Below are 19,373 nucleotides of genomic sequence, written 5' to 3' on the forward strand. Positions count from 1 at the left end.
TAGCTGGCTAGGCCTAAGTTCTGGAATTCCTGTCCTAAATTTCTCCAACTCGCTACCTCTCTTTCCCCCTTTAGGATGCTTCTTAAACCGTACCCTCTTTGACCAAGTTTTTGCGTCACCTGTCCTGATCTCTCCTTCTGCAGCCTGGTGTCAAAGTGCTTGTTGACAAGACTCTTGGGAAGTTTTACTATGTTAAAGGCACTCTATAAATGCAAGTTTTTGTTGTTGATTGAATGCAAAGTCAAAAACAACTTCCATTTAGAAGACGGCCAGGGCTTTATTTGAGGAGGGGGAAGGGGAAAAGGGATTGAGGGTATAATTGAAGAGCAAGGTTTTTAAGCAGGCAACAAGAGGTGCGAATGGCAGTGACTGGCAAGAGAACTCCCGACATCCGGGGTGTTTTCTGCAGAATTGGCCTGTGGCGTTGAAGTGGGTAGGAGACAGATGAGAATGGAACTTGAAGGCTGAGCTTGTAGCTGGAGGCCGTTCACTAACTAGAACAGGCTAAGGGAAAGAAGGAAATTAAACCACAACTTAAAATCCTTCAATGATTGTGAAAGGTACCGAAATGCAGCAGGTGCTGGAAATCTGAAGTATAAAACAGAGAATGCTGGAAACATTCAGCAGGTCAGGTTGCATCTGTGGAGAGAGAAGTGAGAGATTAACATTTCAGGTCCATTGTCTTCTGTCAGGACTCCAGTCATCAACTTGGGCACAATGCGGGTTGAGCTTTCAATGGCTCGTCGGCCCAACTTCTACACAACCCGTGAATGTTGCAGCCCGCCGGTGAACGTGAAGCTTCCACAGGGCAGGTAGGGTTACCGTTGACCCAGTGAGTTTTACAGCGACCAGTTCTTGTTGCAGCAATGTTGATGTCCACTGGATCTTAGTGGCTGGTGCCAATAAAGGAGCAGTGCATGCCTCTCTATAAAGTGGTAGGGCTTTACAGTATCAGAGTACACCGACGGCTTCAGAGTGAGAAAGGGCAATAGGATAGTGAAAAAAATTCTCTGGGCTATTTCCTTTGGCACATTTCCATGGGAGTAAGAAGGGAAACATGCCAGAAATTCGAAATTGAAAGTGGCAGTGTAAATGGGATCAAGGGAGAACTGAATTCATTTCTGGAGTGAAAAGTTGGGTTGATCCATGTGAAATACTTGTCTCACCAGATGGCTTTTCTCTGTTTCTAAAAGTCCATCCGTTCTGCTATTCAATGTTAAAAATAACAGCTACATTTTAAAAATTGGTTCGGAATTGATCTCGCTCTCACTGATCACAAGATCACTGCCAGCATTTCCCCAATGTTTGACAGCTCCTTATGCACTTGGCACTGTACCCAATGGGTTAGCAAAGACAAGCAGACATTGCCGAACACTGAATGACAGCCTGAGTCCTGACTCAGTTCAATCACTGCAGCGCTCCTGGGGCCCACTTAATCTGATTGCTGAAGCAATTCCTCAGATTCTTTGCTGTACATTAGCTCAGGACCTGTAGCTCAGACTAGCTGGAATGTGGATGCTATGTAATGCTGACAGTACTAATAGCGCACCCGTAGCTGTAAATGGCCAGGCTGGTAAGACACTCCATCAATTTTTCCCTTTTTTTTTTTAAAAGGTTCTGTCCCAATCCCTCTCCACCCCTTAACTCCCTCCCATTCAGTAACAGACATCATTCCCCAGCAGACTAAAGCCAGATGACCTGCCTCGGATCTCAGACGTTAACCCTAGGGGAGGTTCAGCCTTCCATTTGCTGTCAACAGTCAAACCAACAACAGAAACTTAGTGTCAGCTTGGAGGCGGCTCCTCTTCTAATACGTAACAGTCCCACTCATTCATTTTCCTTTGTCCCTTTAACAGATCTATGGCTCTCAGGAAAGCAAATTCATCCTGTTTTTGGATGTTTACTCTGGGCTCAGGTCCCTTTCAGACAGAATCAATCTTTCCCCAACATCCAGAGTGTATCTTTTCCCTGCTCAATATCTAGGTCATTTATAGCAAGGCCAGAGGCCAAACCCTGGCGGCTGCATTGTGACCACTGGTGTATCTCACACACAGACTCACACAATTGTCTTCAGCTTCGGAGGGTGGCAGACATCTCTAGGCTGAGGCTGTAATTTGCCAAATAGATTTATTAACCAGTAAATCAAAAAGGGAAGGAAGAATTACAGAGCTGGGATTCCAATAACAGCTTTAAAAGCCATCTCAAATGATCTAAACTTCATTGTAAACTGAAGTGGATACGACGTCTCAGAATATTAAGGGTTTTCTACTATCCACAGAGGCCTCTGTGGATCTTCTCTCCCAGTGGCAGCCAGCTGATTGTCAATTAGAACAAGACATCTGAGAAATGCTTTCCTTTGAAAATGGCTGAAATGAAGACAATTTAAATATATACCTCAAAGCTAACACAGCACAGAACTGTTAAACACATATACAAACAATACAGGGAAGGTGCTTGTGTTTGACCGGAATGGCGTGGTCCCTTCCTTGGGTACCTGATGCAGACACGCCCGAGCTGGGATCGATCTGTACTAAAACAAGGTGGGCGTATTCTTGGAACTAAACTGATGTTTAATCATTAATAAATAAAGGGAGGCCAAAAGAACAAAACATCACAGGGGGGAGAAAACCTAATTTGTTGCAACGCTAAAACACTGAATTACATATTCAACTGGCCATGGGTGCAATGTAATAACAGAGAAATAGCCCATTGAAGCTGTCTGTTACAGGGCAAAAAAATAGTTCACAGCTTGTCACAGGGGGAAACAAGACAGTTCACAGCCTGTCACAGGACAGAAACAGGTCATTAGGCTCATTAAGGCTGCACCGACATCCACCTCCACATCAGCTACCTGACATCCTCCCAGTATTCTGCTTGCTCCCAGGTGCCTTTAATATTCTCTCTTTTCCACCAACTCACTCTCTTGTGGAAGCAATCACTTTCCCCGATTTCTACATTCTCCCTCTGAGTAAAGATTTTTTTCTAGCCTCGCCGTTAATGCTTTTTGTGATTATCTTGAATTTTTGTGCCTTTTATTCCTACCACAATGATCAATAGAAACAACCCATCACTGTTTACCTGCTCTGTCATTCCACTCACAGTGAGTCATTGGCAAATAGCTCTAAGTGCATTATGTTAAAATTCAATGCAAGTCCTTGGTCAGTGCACACTGTTACGCAGTCACTCATACCTCTCACTCTCTTGCTAATTCTCTGGGTGTACCAGTAATATCCTGAATGTTAATTACCCAATACAACTCCAAGTCACATACAACTCTACAATTCTTCAAATCTCCCCAATATCACGCAGTCGGCCTTCCAATTGTCACAATACTTCTGTGGCTGTCGCTCTGTTCAATCACTCCCTTAACACTGTCTCTGAATTGAAGTCTGTGTCCGCAGTAAAACCCCATCCTGAATTTCCCCCTCGAAAGGTGCCCACCTTTGCTCCCTCAAGTCAAAGAGGCACAAACTTGAACGCATCTCCATAAAACTGGTTTGGTCACCCATCTGGTTGGGCCACATCAGGCACCACCAAATCTTGTCCTCTTTCACTAAAATGGCTCACTCCTCCACGATTATTACAGAGGCCAATGATAACCCACCCTGGCTTCTTCACTACAAACTACCTCCTTAAATCCCCCTCCTCTGCTCTTCCACTCCCACCTTCGATTGTGAGGAGCACTTGGACTATCACCAAGATGTGTGTGTCTGCTCAGCTGCCTCTGCCACATCCCTCTTTCCCATTGCTTTCGCCAGGGTTCCTCCCTGCTCTAGACCTGAACCCAAGCCTTCCCTCCTACTTCCCTCCAGATTAAACTTGTCTTGCCTAAGAGACATGCTTGTTGACCATGAGCTGCAGATTGGCTGTACAAATGGAAGGTTTTTTTTTCTCTTTAGGCTTTATATTAGCTTTATATTGCATGAAATGCTTCTTTGAATAACTCCGACTGCTTTCTGTGGGTTTAAAGCTCAGCCCAGCCTAAAGCGTTCAACTTAAATCTCATTCCCTCAAAGTCATCCTAACTTAAGTTTAAAACCTTGATTTGCATGCGATCTTTCTCTTTCCTCAAAGTTGTCAAACTCTATCATGTTATGATGACTGCAAGATGCTCTGTTACTTTCATATTAATTAATTAGTTCGGTCTCTTTACCATTACGAGTATGTCCTGTTCCCTGGTCAGTTTGGAAACTGTTTGAAAACGATCCTGTATACTCAATAAATCCACTGCCTTTATACCTTGAGCTGTTCTACATTGCCCAGTCTGTGTCTAAGTTAATTTCACTTATAACCATTTTGCCTTTGCTTTGATGGAGAGATTGTGTTGGAGTGGTAATGTCACTAGACTGGAAATCCAGAGGCCCAGGCTTCGAGCAAGGGAAGAGGGTTCAAATCCCACCATGGCAGCCGGTGGAATTTAAATTCAACCAATAAATTCTGGAATTGAAAGCTAGTTTCATGGTGACCATCACTGAGACTATCTTTTTTTTTTAAATAAAATGTACTTTAAGGAAGAAAATCTGCCACCCTTACCTGGCCTGGCCTATATGTAACTCTAGACCCACAGCAATGTGATTGACTCTTAACTGCCCTCTGAAATGGCCGAGCAAGCCACTCAGTTCAAAGGCAGTTAGGGATGGGCAACAAATGCTGGCCTTGCCAACGACACCCAAGTCCCAAGAGAAAATGAATTTTAAAAATATATCCCGCTACTCCATCACTGCTGTTGGTTGGTTGGGCCAACTCCCACCAATTGCACCCTTTGCCATTTCTTAATTCTAAGAAGAGCATTTCCACCGTCATTTCACCATTTCAATTACTGTAACAACAAAAAAAGTGACCATATTTACAAAGTGAGATGCACATACCCCTCAGTCAGAGTGGCCTTTGATTTACAAATAAGGATGCCACACACTGGTATCACACATTGCAACGTCGGCTGCAGCCAAAGCCTTGGCACTCCCAGTGACTGCAAGGGGCAACACTGACAACATCAACTGCATTAAGTTGAAAAAATGATGTGATTTCTTTGACCAAACAAATAATTCCATCTTTTCTAATGGATAACCAGCCACAGGACGGAGCTGTGGAACTATACAGGACTGTCGAGGTCCCAGCACTGGCTATATCGACATGACCTGGCATCACGCCACTTAACCTGGGATGCCTGCCTTGAACTGACAGCATACAGTGTGTGTGAGGAACCTCTGGGATAAACAGTACACCGTGGTGCCAGGTTAACCTTTGGTTTTGCTAAATCAGCGAGGACAGCTGTGAAGTTCTAAGCGGCATCACTGTCCCCTGGATAAGGAGAGGAAACAAAAAAATCACAGCTAGTCTTCTGCTAATATCCAGTGACTCGACAGGGGGTCTGCATGAGTCAACACAAATAAATAGCATGATCAAACATAACTGTGGCTCCCTCCGCAGTGGAATATCCTGTCAACTGTTAATGTCTGTGCTTCTAAATGAAGATTGGTAACTTTTGTGAAATATTGGAGGGCAACCACAGCTTTGGGTACCCCAGCCCGAGTCAGAACCTCAGCAGAAGGGAAATGTACCCCAACCCGAGTCAGAACCTCAGCAGAAGGGAAGTGTACCCCAGCCTGAGTCAGCACCTTCTGCAGAAAGGAAATGTACCCCAACACGAGTCAGAACCTCAGCAGAAGAGAAATGTACCCCAACCCGAGTCAGAACCTCAGCAGAAGGGAAATGTACCCCAACCCGAGTCAGAACCTTCAGCAGAAGGGAAATGTACCCCAACCCGAGTCAGAACCTCAGCAGAAGGGAAATGTACCCCAACCCGAGTCAGCACCTCAGCACCTGCAGCAGAAGCACAATAAGGGTCAAAATTTAGAAGGGAAAACTATCGTATGGTGCAACAAAGAAATTTAAATGAGGAGGCATTTTCCTAATACCATTTTGAATAATTCTGTAAAGTGCATGGGGGTGAACACTAAGTGACTATAAGAAGTATATTTGTTGAGGGTGGGTTGTGAAAGCGACTAATACTTTCCATCTGTTTAAATGACGCAAGGCACAGAAGACGACAGCAGCCAGTTATTCTTAAACTGCAATCAGATGTTTGTAGGAAAGCTCATGTGAAAATTAGTGAGAACTTTATCATATTACCACAGGATATCCATGGGATAGGGAGGCTCAGCGAGGCATTTCATGACCTGGGGTAATCCTGATCTCAGTAACCTTGAAACTCCATTTCATCAAACACACCACAATGCACGGATTATTTCCACTTAATCAAATTCAGATTACTTCTTTGTAAATTTGAAAAACGCATGACATAAACCCCACTTATTTGCCATGGGCAATGGTCACACCATATGGTTCCAGATGGCACAGGATGACAAACTAGTGGGAGCAAAATATGCCACCTCAAAAATCCAGGCATATTATTTACAGTATGAAAATACAACCATTATGCCAACACAGAGTCCTGCAGGATCTTGTCCTTGAAGTAAGTAGGCATTTAGCCAATCAGAAGAAAGATTTTGCTTAACTATATTTCCCATTCATAGTCAATCCCTTCAACCCTGCCCAGCTTCTAAGCCCTCTCTACTGCCTTGGTCTCAGTCACAGACAAAGCAATCTCTGCTCCCTACCCACACCCTCTTATCCCCTTTACAACCCCGCTGATCTGCTCCAATCCAGCATAGCTTACCCCCAAGCCTACAGATGCACTTGTAGCCAAGTTGCCAGCTGTGTAGCCTTTGGCCCCTTCATTCATAACTATGCTTCTGCAGCTAAGAATGTGCTTCCCCCATCTCCATCCTTTGATGCTCTTATCCTCAGAAAGATCTATTCTCCCTCCCCCTCCCTGGTCACTTCCACTGGTTTGGCCCCCATCTTTACTCCCTTAAAATGAAGGGACACAGGCTTGACTGTAGCTGCAGCACCAATGGCTTAGCCACTCATTGGCAGATCTGGCTGGACCACACGAAGCAGAAAATCACTCACTACTCTGGGAACGCCCTGGAGAGAGCAAAGAAAATCCCTCCAGCTTCTCTTCTCCACCATCAACCATCTCCTTAAACACCTCTTCCTCCGCTTCACCTCTAATAACAAGTGTGGGAACTCATAGGCTTCTTTGTCACAAAAGGTCGAGACCATCTGATCAGCCACTTTTGCTGCTTCTCCTACACTTCACCCACTAAGCCAAACCTCTCCCCGTTCTAGCCCGAACCTACATATTTCTCTAGTTTCTCTATTATGTTCAACCTTTCCATTGCCTATCGAATCCCATCTTGCCCATGAGATCTGCCTCTTGCTCCTAGATCCTAATCCCACTAACCTGCTGACAACTTATTTCCTTCCCTGACCATCAAGCGAACTGACATTGTAAATGGTTCTCTTTCTTCAGGTACTGCCCCCCCCCCCCTCCAAAAGCCACCATTATTACCCTCTCCTCAAATAACAAACTTCCTTGCCAACTATCACCTTGAGCCAGAATTTTATGGTCCCATGCTGGCAGGTTTGCAGATGTTGGGGGGGGGGGGGGGGGGGGGGGTGCCATAAAGTTCCCTGGTAGCCTTCCCACTCTTCCCTGCCCACCCCCAATCTGTCTGCAACTTTTTTGGGGGATGGGAGGGTGGGAGAAGGTTAGGGTGGCCAGCCCTCACCCCAGTGGAGGCGCTCCATTGGCCAATTAAGGGCCACTTTCGACCTGACTGCAATTTTTCAGCTGACAGGAGGAGGAATAGAACGGGGAAGCCCTGATCACCCTGCTCGAGCTGAGGGCAGAAGATGGGGGTGGGGAGCGGGGGCATCTTCATTGCTGTCCCCCTTTCAAGATCAGGGCCCTCCCACCTGCAAGGTCCACCCACTCCAGTTCGAGTGTTCCCGCAGTCACAGCTCCGGCGGCGCTGCTAGGAGTGCAGGGCTGTTGGCCAAACAGACTGGCCGGCAGCTGAGACAGGACTTCCTCCTGAGTGAGGGATGGAATGACTGCCTCCGGTCGATTAACAATCCTCAGAGAGGGCAGCTGGGATCGACGAGGATGTGCTTCCAGCCAACTCTTCAGATGGACATGCGGAAAACCCAGTTAAATTCTGCGCTGTATGTCCAACTTCACTTTCCTCTCCAAAATCTGTGAACGTGTTGCTGTGTCCCAAATTCGTGTCCATCTTTCCCATAACTCTCAGCTTGAATCCCTGAACTCAGCCTTCCAGCCCCAAACTCACCCTCAGGAGCTTGACCCCCCCCCTACCCCTGAAATCCAGTACATAAACTCACCTTTTTAACCTCAAACCCCCCCACAAACCCAGTGCTTGACCTCACTTGCCAACAAATCCAACCCCAAAACTCACCATCAGAAATCTCAGCCTAAAACACACCCTGGACAAATCCAGTATCAAACTCGCACTCATGAAAACCTAGTCCTGAAACTAACCATCAACAAAAAATAGCCCAAATACGCAATTGCTATGAAACGCTTTCTACACCAAAGCTTGTAACCGGTAGCCTCCAAAGCATGCCCCCCAACATCCCCTTCTGTCCAACAAAAGTTCTGCTTATTTAGCATGGTGAGCGTCTTAATTTCACTTTAAGGTCAAGGTTATAAGAAATTATAAATGTGTTTTACTTACTGGGTAGGTTTGCTTCAAGTTCTGCAACCTCTGGTGAAAGAAAGAGAGAGAAAGAGACACAGTGTTAATATCCAGTTGAAATGAAATGTTCCCATATAAAAAAGTTATCTGGCAGCACAACTAACAAGACAGATGAACTTTTACTAATCCCTCTCCAGATTTTGTTAATGTCTTGTCAAATCACATTCTTAACAAGGTAATTAATGGACCTTAACAGAAATAGGTGATGGATATTAATTGGGCGCATATAAAGAGGTGATGTACCCCATCAGGGGCTGTCACCTCAGTTTATTTTATTGACCTATGGTATCATCAAAAAAAGCATATAAATAGGGGATAGCTGGGACACTGGGTTGAGTGGAAAGAGGGCGGTGAGGCTGCGCAAGTCAATGAACTCTCTCGATAATGAAAAGCTCTGTGTCTTAGTTTCAGCTTCACCAACCGGCTTGGATCCTGTTACCAGATTTTGGCCCCCGGTTTAATTCTCTGCCCAATTTCTGTTTGTCACAGCCTCCATCAGTTCCGAGGGCATCAGTCACATACCAGCTCTTCTCTGTCCTCACCCTTGCCCTGGCCAAGTATGAGCTACTAATCAGAGGATCTACCATAAGACCATTGGAGGTTCACAACACTTCTCAGAGAAGGGCTGTTTCCCCTATACGATGCAACATTCACTTACCCCAACTATTCCCTTTCTATTCAGGTTGCTACCTTTCCTTTTACAGCATAAGGCTTTTTTTAAAAAAAAGTGTGACATCATATCAAACACGTTCTGAAAATCCATAATGTATTAGATGGTTTGCATTCCACTTATCCATCCGACTTCTCTTTAATAAATCTGTGCTGTCACTCTTTGTAAAATTAGTGTATTTCTAACTGCTCATTATTTTATCTTGCATTATGGATTTCTAAGAGTTTGTCCCCATTTGACATTAGACCAACAGGTTCATTTTTAACCAGGACATCCTTCTCTCTCTTCTGGAATACAACAGTTACTCCAGTCAATCTGAAGGAAACAAAATGGGGGAAACAGAGTTTATGGTCTGAAATTGTTGAACTCAAGGTTAAGTCCAAAAGGCTATAAGGTACCTAATCAAACTGTAAACTCCATCTCCGTCCGCCACCCCATTTGTTTATTTTCATTTCATCTTGATTGTGTTTTTCATGCTTTTGCTCCTGGACAGGCTGTCCATTATTCTACCGTTCACACCCACGCTACACCAATCTTTACAACAACCATTATCACTCCCTTTGCCTTTTGTCAGTTAACCTCTCCTGCCCTCCATTTTATCACAGGCCTCTCCTTTTGTTATTCCTTCCCCTGTTTTACTTGCTCAAAACCTATTACATTTCTATCTTCCTTCATGTCTGAAAGAAAGATCCTTGACATGAAACGTTAACTGGGTTTTTCTCTCCACAGATGCTGCCAGATCTGCTGAGTATTTCCAGCATTATTTCAGGTGTCCATCACCCAGAGTATTTGGCTTTTGTTTAGTGAGTAATCCATGGTGTCTTGGCCAATATTCATTCTCAATCACTAAAAATCAGATTATCTGGTCATTACCACCTGTTTAAAACAGTAACTACACTTCAAAAGTATTTCACTGGTTGCACAACACTTTGGGATACCCGTAGTTATAAGAAGCACTACAAGTTGTTCTTAATTGTTTTCCTTTCCTATTTCTTCTGAAAATATTATAACCAGGAATATATAAAATAATGGCCAATCGGGGTAAAGCTACAGGCCGGAATCTAATCAAGGAGTTCGAATGGTTTATGCACAGAATAACAAATACCTAGGAGTGAGGTACTAATCAGGCATCATAAAATACAAAAGTAGTTTATTATCTAAGTTTTGAACTTACAACTGGACATAGAAATGCTAGATGAAAAAAGGCCACAGTCGATCTAGTTTAACTTCTGCCATCCTGGTAGTTGCATGAGGCAACAAGAATAGGAGGAGTTGTTGATAAATCTTAGCTTTCAGTCTCTATCAATTATTCTACAACAATTCAGACACAAGGTGAAGAAAACCCCACTGGGCGTTAATTGCATAAATTAAGGATATGCAGATGGAGGGCATTCATTATATGTGCTCAAGTAACCACCTAAAGAGATACTTATTGACACTGCTGGTAGGGTCGTAGTGTTAGGAGCGATATACTTGCAATGTTTCACTTTGTGAATAAATCTAAAACAGAGAGAAGACTGATTTCTGGTGGTTTCCTTCACTAACTGGCTGTTAGGAGTTTAACACTGAACTTTTGGGAACTATAGGTGCAATGTTACCTGTTCCACTGAAGCATGCTATAATTAAGACATTATGTCTCACATTACTCATATAGTCTATCCCCAAAGGTTATATTATCAAATTTAGCATATATTTGAATGAATCAACAATTGCTGCTTCCTCAGTCTCCCTGTAGAGAATGTCTTATATGCAAAGTGGACAGAGGGCCACGGTGTGACGTATTAACATTTATATTACATGATTCAGGGCTAGGATATCATATTGAAGGTTTCAGCTAATGAGCATAAAATCCTGTAGCCAGGAAGCTGCAATGGGATTTCAGATTTCACACATTCAGCACACAACTTCAGTAGTTACTGGTCAGCTGCAATTGCCAGCATTCTGGGCACAATGACCCGTCAGGCTGAAAGATATTTGTGCATTGTATCTCCCACTGAAGGGGCAATGGTACACCAGTGCATGACTCACAGTAATTGAAGAAATATTAGCTCAAATAGTTATCCTAAGTGCTGCGCCCAGCATTTAAAAAAAAAAGACAGGAGATTGAACTTGTAATCAGATGTCCACAACATAATTTCAGAAAGTAAAAAAAGCAAATCAAGAGCTCTTTAATGCACTGTCCGTCACTGTAAAGCCAGGCTTCTAAGCCGGCTCATCAAATAGATGGGACAGCACTCTCAGTCAACCAGCAGGATGCCGTGCTTCCAGGTCGAATAACTTAAATCAAACAGAATGCTTTTATGTACTCCCAGCCTGTGGTCAATATCTTCCACTTCATCATCCTCGTCCTTAACATCATCTCGCTCACACGTAACAGGGCTGCTCATCACACGTCCTCACACTGGGCAGTGGCTACTTGCATTCTCACATTGGCGAGTCCCTTACTGACAGGTTACACCCAGCAATTAACAGAGCTCCTTTTAGTAAACTAGGCAGAAACCCGTTGTTTTATAATCCTGATTTGCAAATAGTTTCAAATGCATTTCAGGGCCTTCTGTGCATTTCCTGATCCCCAGGTTGCTGTGGAAGGGTCACGAGGACTCGAAACGTCAACTCTTTTCTTCTCCGCCAATGCTGCCAGACCTGCTGAGTTTTTCCAGGTAATTCTGTTTTTATTGTGCCAGTAATACTGTGCCTGGTTTAATCTAACAGCCCTGAAGCCCAGCAACAGGTACTGTGATCCATGCAAATCGCTTATCCTGCAAATCCTCTTCACCTCATGTCTCAGATGGCATCTCTTCATCAATGTGATCAGAAGCTGCCTTCCTGACCACAACACCCCCAGAGGGAACAGTTTGTAAACTAACTGGGCTACACCTGTATCGATATTTAGTGCATTCAGTTCCCAACTCAAACAAATTTATTACAATGACATAATTAACGACTAGTTACCAGACTGATCACTCATCTCAGAGGGGTGTTTGCCAAACTGTTTAGACAAACTCCTCACTGTAGATTATTTAGTCGAATGTCATTGTACATGTCTAGAAAGCACAGAGTAAAGCTTTTGTTCAATGGTTGATATCTTTCGAAATGCAGAACTTCCTTAAAAGGGCATCATACACCAAAGTCAGCACTCCTTCAGAGTGAGTTACATCACTGGAGTCAGGTCATTAGCAATTTAGCGACTGTAGCTTCCCAATTCATTTTTTTATTCCCTTTGACTCCTGCACAAGCTAAAGGCAGCATTCAGTATCAGAACAAACAACAATTTGCTTCAAAATGACACAGATTACATTGCCAGAGGCATTCGAACTGAAATGTTACAGAATCTGAAAGACTTATAGATCTTAAAAACACGAAAACCATTATGGGCAAGAAATTGGGTTGCCCCAGTTTTTAAAATTTTTTCCATGGGATGTGGGCTTCACTAGCAACACCAGCATTTGTTGCTCATCCCTAACTGCCCTGGACAAGGCAGTGGTGAGCTACCGCATGAACCGCTGCAGTCCGTGTGGAGTAGGTACACAAATTAGAAAGCTACAGTGCTGTTAGGAAGGGGGTTCCAGGGTTTTGACCCAGCGACAGTGAAGGAACAGCAATATAGTTCCAATAGAACAGTATAGTTCAGGATGGTGTGTGGCTTAGAGGGGAACTTGCAGGTGGTTGTTTAGCCCTGCCTCAGCTGCCCTTATCCTTCGAGGCGGTAGAGGTCGCAGGTTCAGAAGCTGCTGTTGCAGGGGGCTTGGTGAGTTGCTGCAGTCCATCTTGTACATGGTACACACTGCTGCCACTGTGCACCGGTGGTGAGGGAGTGAATGCTTAAGGTGGTGGATGGGGTACTGACCAAGCGGGCTGCTTTAGCCTGGATGGTGCTGAGCTTCTTGAGTGTTGTTGGACCCACACTCATTTGGGCAAGTGAAAAGTATTCCATCATACCTTACGACTTCTGCCTTGTAGATGATGGACAAGCTTTGGGGAGTCAGGAGGCGGGTTACTTGCCTCAGAATTCCCAGCCTCGGACCAGCTCTTGTAGCCACAGTATTTATCTGGCTGGTCTGGTTAAATTTCTGGTCAATGGTAACTGCCAGGATGTTGCTAGTGCAGGATTCAGCAATGGTAAAGCTATTGAATGTCAAAGGGAGATGGTCGGATTCTCTCTTATTGGAGATGGTCATTGCCTGGCACTTGTGTGGGATAAACTTAACTTGCCACCTGTCAGCCCACGCCTGAATGTTGTCCAGGTCTTGCTGCATTTGGGCATGGACTGCTTCAGTATCTGAGGAGTCACGAATGGTGCTGAACATTGTGCAATCACCAGCGAACAACCCCACTTCTGCCATTACGATGGAAGGAAGGTCATTGATGAAGTAGCTGAAAATGGTTGGGCCAAGGACACTACCCTAAGGAACTTGGGCAGCGATGCCATGGGACTGAGATGATTGACCTCCAACAACCACAACCATCTTGTGCCAAGTATGACTCCAACCAGTAGAAAGTTTCCCCCCGATTTCCACCGACTTTTAGTTTTGCTAGGCTTCTTGATGCCACACTCAGTCAAATGCGGTCTTGATGACAAGGGCAGTCATCTCACCTCTCTCTCAAGTTCAGCTCTTTTGTCCATGTTTGGACCAAAACTATAATGAGGTCAGGTGCCGAGTGGTGCTGGCAGATGCCAAACTGAGCGTCAGTGAGCAGGTTATTGTTGTGTAAGTGCCGCTTGATAGCACTGTCAAGACACCTTCCATCACTTTGCTGACGACTAGGAGGAAGCTAATGGGGTGGTAATTGGCCAGATTGGATTTGTCCTGCTTTTCATGGACAGTACATACCTGGGCAATTTTAAATATTGACAGGTAGATGTCAGTATTGTATCTGTACTGGAACAGCTTGGCTAGGGGCGCAGCTAGTTCTGGAGCACAAGTCTTCAGTGCTTTTGTTGGAACATTGTCAGGGCCCATTGCCTTTGCAGTATCCAGTGCTTTCAGCTGTTTCTTGATACCACGTGGAGTGAATCGAATTGGCTGAAGACTGGCAACTATGATGATGGGGGGCCTCATGGGGAGGCTGAGGTGGATCATGCACTCTGCACTTCTGGCTGAAGATGGTTGCAAACGCTTCAGCCTAATCTTTTGCACTGATGTGCTGGGTTCCCCATTGTTGACGATGAAGACGTTTGTGGAGCCGCCTCCTCCTGTTTCTTGTTTAGTGGTCCATCACCATTCATGACAGGATGTGGCAGGGCTGTAAACCTACGGCCTGATCCATTGGTTGTGGGGATTACTTAGCTCTCGTCTATTGCATGGAGGAGTACTAATTTATCAGCTGAGGGGTTTGTGAGTGGGGGGTAAGGCATGGCAGTAGGTGGTAATCAGTAAGAGCTTTCCATGCCTTCATGGGGTCTGGAGTTAATGTTGAGAACTCCCAGGGAAACTCCCTCCTTATTGTATACCACTGTGCTGCTGCCTTGTTTGGGGGGGGGGGGGGGGGGGGGGGGCTGTCTGTGCTGTCAGTGGGACAGGACGTACTCAAGGAAGGTGATGGTGGTGTGTGGTAAATTGGCTGTCAGCCATGATTCTGAGAGTATGACTATTTCAGGCTTGACTAGTCTGTGGGACAGCTCTCCCAATTTTGGCACAAGCCCCCAAACATTAGTGAGGAGGACCTGCAGGGTTGACAGGACTGGACGTGCTGTTGTTGTTTCTGCTGCCTAAGTCAATGCCGGGCGGTCCGTCTGGTATTATTCCTCTTTGACTTTGACTTTTCTGTGGTGCTTTGATACAACCGAGTGGCTTGTCAGGCCATTTCAGGGGGTACAGAGGAGTCACAACATTGCTGTGGGTCTGGAGTCATGTGTAGGCCAGGCCAGATAAGGATGGCAGGTTTCCTTCTGTAAAGGGCATTGGTGAACCAGATCAAACTATCAATTGTCATAAAACCAAGACATATTTTTGAATCTGGGTTTCCAATTCCAGATTTTTTTTTATTAATCAGTTGAATTCAGCCATGGTGGGATTTGGACCCATGTCCCCAGAACATTAGCCTGGGCCTCTGGGTTACTAGTCCAGTCACATTATCACTACGTCACCATTTACCAATCATGTTTCTGGGTGCAGTCACCACCTTATTTTACTGCATCTCAGACCTCAATCTCAGATTTAAATTTAAACAACTGATCTAGCACTGATATTGATCTAGCATCAATTGCTGTTTGGGGAAAGAGTTTTCCCAAATTTCTACCACCCAACTTCTGAAAGATCTGGTTCTAATTTTTAGATTCCGTTCCCTAATCCTGGACTGCCCCAAATTAATTGATCATTTACTTCATTACAACTGTGACTACACTTTTAATGTATTTCATAGAACATCCCAAAGTTCTTTACAGCCAAAGATCATAAAATGCACTATAGAATGCAAGTCGTTCATCACGCAGACACAAAAAGAATATAATACAACACCCGTTGAATCACTTAAGGAAAGATTTCTTTGGAAGTCGTTTGGCTGCTTTACATAATATAACAGATGTCCTTTTCCAGTTTGCAGACTCAAACAGACCCCTGGCAGATGTGACCCCTAAAACCTTACCCCGGTGTTACCTAAATGGTGCACAGCTCCAGTCCAAATTAACAGATTGAGGTCGCAAGTTTCCCCTTGCTGTACTAAATGGAAGTGTGAGGAAATGTGGAACTTACATGTCAATTCTCAGCAGTGCTGAAACCTGCTCATTGCTTCTGCAGATGGAGAAGGTGTTCTGCAGCCATTCTCCCCCAACCAACCCCGGCAGGCAGCCTCTCTCTCAAAGCCTTTTCTCTCCACTCACCACCACCAGCAGGCAGCTGCTCCCTTGCGACACATGCCACATGCACCTAACAATGTTGGCAGAATCACACCCGCCTCTCCTTGCCTCCGCACATTCCAGCTATTCAGCTATGGCAGGCACATCACACAAGCACAGTGTCACACAATCACCAGCACTCTGCCCTCTCTCTTGCAGGAGATTTCCCAATGCAGTTGACAGAAAAGAGAGGGGGCTGGAGGGCACTCCAGCGGAGATTATGTTCTGAATCATGGGGCCAGAGGCAATGCATCCTGTGGCATCTGACAGAGCAGTCCAGGATGACAGGGAGAGACAGTCTTACGCCCCTTTACAACTCACTCCTCACCCACATCCCGAGATGTGGCGTCAAGTGGAAGCTGAAGATGGTCTGACCAATGAACTCCTGTTTTCTCCCCATCCCTTCACTCCAACCCTCTCTTTCTGCTTGTATCTTTTCAGATAGGGAAGATTTGCTACTTGGACAATCTTAGCAAAGGCAGGACGAAGAGGAACAGCTAACCCACAAAAGTGACGAGGAAGCACCATCCCTTTCGTTCAGCCAATAGCTCTGAAAAGGACACCGTGAGGACCTTGGAGAGATTAGTATAGAGCTGTGGTCAGCACATGGTGAGTCACCAGGCATGGGTGGGTTGCAGCCAGGCCAAGAGATAAAGGATAGTGCGTGACGAGCAACATGGCAGACTAGTTCTGCAGTGAGGGACACAGATGAGGACTTCGATAGGGTGGCAGATAGGAGATCGTTGTTGACTAACCTACTACCCATCATTATCTGCCATGCACTGCCAGGGAAGCTGGGGCACGCGGACAAAAGAAATCCTGGTTTCAGATGGCTGGGAGGATCTGATCTCCAATCAGCACTTTCATCAAAAATTCACTGGCCAAGAAAGTGAAGAACATGCAGGAGTCCATAAACAGACTCTGAGGGAGACCAGGCAACCAGGGCCTGGAAGCTGAGGCTAGGAAGTGTCACAAAGCCATTCAAACAGCAGGAATCAAATATCAAATTCAGGTGAAAAATTACTGAAGTAAACTTCTTCCCAGCTCTGCTGTGCAGAATCCTTGGAAAGTGACACTCTGCTGGCAAGGTCGTTACATTAAATCGCTAATTAAATGAATAAAACATGCACTACAAGAACCATCAGAGTATATATCACTAAAGAAAACCATTCAGACCATTATATCTGTGCTGGCTCATGGCCAGAGCAGTTTAAAACTGATTTCACTCCTCCGCACAATCCTCATGACTCTCTCTTTTCCTGTGCTTTGAATATTTATCCAGTTTTCCACTGAAAGGTGCAACTGCCTCTACCTCAACACCTCCTGTGACAAAATGTTGCGTGCATCTAAAAACCCTCTGTGAAGGAATTTCTCCTCACTTCTGTCTCAGAGGATTTTATATCAGTCCTCATCTCTATCAAAAGCCCTTACAGCCAATTAAGTCCTTGTGAAATGCAGTCAATAGCGTAATGTAGGCAAATGGGGCGTACAAATTTGTGCACAGCAAGCTCCCACAAAGAGCAACATGAAAATGATGAGACAATCTGTTTTGATATTGATTGATGGATAAATATTGGCCAGGGCACCAGGGAGAACTCCCTTGCTCCTCTTCTTTCAATAGTCCCATGGAATTTTTTTTACATCCACCTGAGATGGGGTTGGGGGAGGGGGGTCTTGGTTTAACGTCTCTGAAAGACTCCCTCAGTTCTGCATTGAAGCGTTAACCCAGATTATATACTGTATTACATATTATATTATACATTAACAGAAGAGGTTGATGAAGGGAATGCAGTGAATGTTATCTATATGGATTTTAAGAAAGCATTGATAAATTAGCATATTAAAGGTTGGTTAACAAAATTGAAGCTTATGGATAGGAGGGTCAGGGTCAAATTGGATTTAAAAAATTAACTTAAGGGCAGAAAAAAGTAGCCGTGATAAATGGTTATTTTTCAGACTGGAGGATGGTAGACAGTGATGTTCCAGAAGGATTAGTGTTAGGACCACTGCTGTTTCTGCTTTATGTAAATTATTTGGATATTGCAATATAAAAGTAAAATTTCAAAATTTGCCGATGATACCAACTTAGAGTAGCAGCAACAAACAGCGAGGGTGATTCTAATTGGCTGCAACAAGACATAGGCTGGCTAGCAGAGTGTGCAGGCAAGTCTTCAGCCAATTTGATTCACTCCACAATATATCAAGAAGCCATAATGCACTGTATACAGTAAAGGCTATGGGCCCTGACAACATCCTGAAAACTAGTGCCCACGACTTGAGCTCCAGAACCAGCCACACCTATAGCCAAGCTATTCGAGTACAGCTACACCACTGGCATCTACCCGCCAAAGTTAAAAACTGCCCAGGTATGTCCTGTCTACAAAAAAACAGGACAAATAGAATCCAACCAGTCAGCCTCCCCTCGATCAGCAGCAAAGTGACGAAAAAGGCTGTTGACACATTATCAAGTGGCACATAACTCAGCAATAGCCTGCTCACTGATTCTCGGTTTGGGTTCCACCACAATCACTTGGTTCCAGACCTCACAACAGCGCGCTTCAAACATGATCAAAAGAGCTGAATTTCAGGTGAGGAGAGCACGACTGCCCTTGACATGAAGGCAGCATTTGACCGAGTGTGGCTTCAAGGAGCCCTAGCAAAATTGAAGCCAATGGGAATCAGGAGAAAACTCTCCGTTGGTTGAGTCATACCAGCACAAAGGAAGATTGTTGTAGTTGCTGGAGGTCAATCATCTCAGCCCCAAGACATCACTGCAGGAATTCCTCAGGGTAGTGTCCTTGGCTCAACCACCTTCAGCTGCTTCATCAACGACCTTCTCTCCAACATAAGATCAGAAGTGGGTGTGTTCACTGATGATTGCACAATGCATATTCATAACTCCTCAGATAATGAAACAGTCTGTGCCTACATGCAGCAAGACCTGGACAACATTCAGGTTTGTGCTGATAAGGAGCAAGTAACATTTGTGCCACCCAAGTACCAGGCAATGATCGTCCCCAGCAAGAGAGAATCTAACCATCGCCCCACGACATTCAATGGCATTACCATCGCTGAATCCCCCACCATCAATATCCTGGGGGTTACCATTGACCAGAAACTGAACTGGATCGGCCACATAAATACAGGTCAAAAGCTGGGAATTCTGCAGTGACTAACTCGCCTCCTGTCTCCCCAAATTCTGTCCACTATCTACAAGGCACAAGTCAGGAGCGCCTCTCCACTT

General features: G+C 44.8%; 1 protein-coding gene across 1 annotated transcript in view; it reads right to left on the reverse strand.

Annotated features, from left to right (window-relative positions):
• ube2f (ubiquitin-conjugating enzyme E2F (putative)) overlaps positions 1-19,373 on the reverse strand; it is a 179,205-nt gene that overhangs the window by 113,977 nt on the left and 45,855 nt on the right. The window contains exon 3 of the mRNA XM_041200601.1: positions 8,604-8,633. Coding sequence (XP_041056535.1) covers positions 8,604-8,633 — 30 coding nt within the window. The remainder of the gene's footprint in view (positions 1-8,603; positions 8,634-19,373) is intronic.

This window comes from Carcharodon carcharias, chromosome 12 (assembly GCF_017639515.1).
Source record: "Carcharodon carcharias isolate sCarCar2 chromosome 12, sCarCar2.pri, whole genome shotgun sequence".
Classification (NCBI taxonomy): domain Eukaryota; kingdom Metazoa; phylum Chordata; class Chondrichthyes; order Lamniformes; family Lamnidae; genus Carcharodon; species Carcharodon carcharias.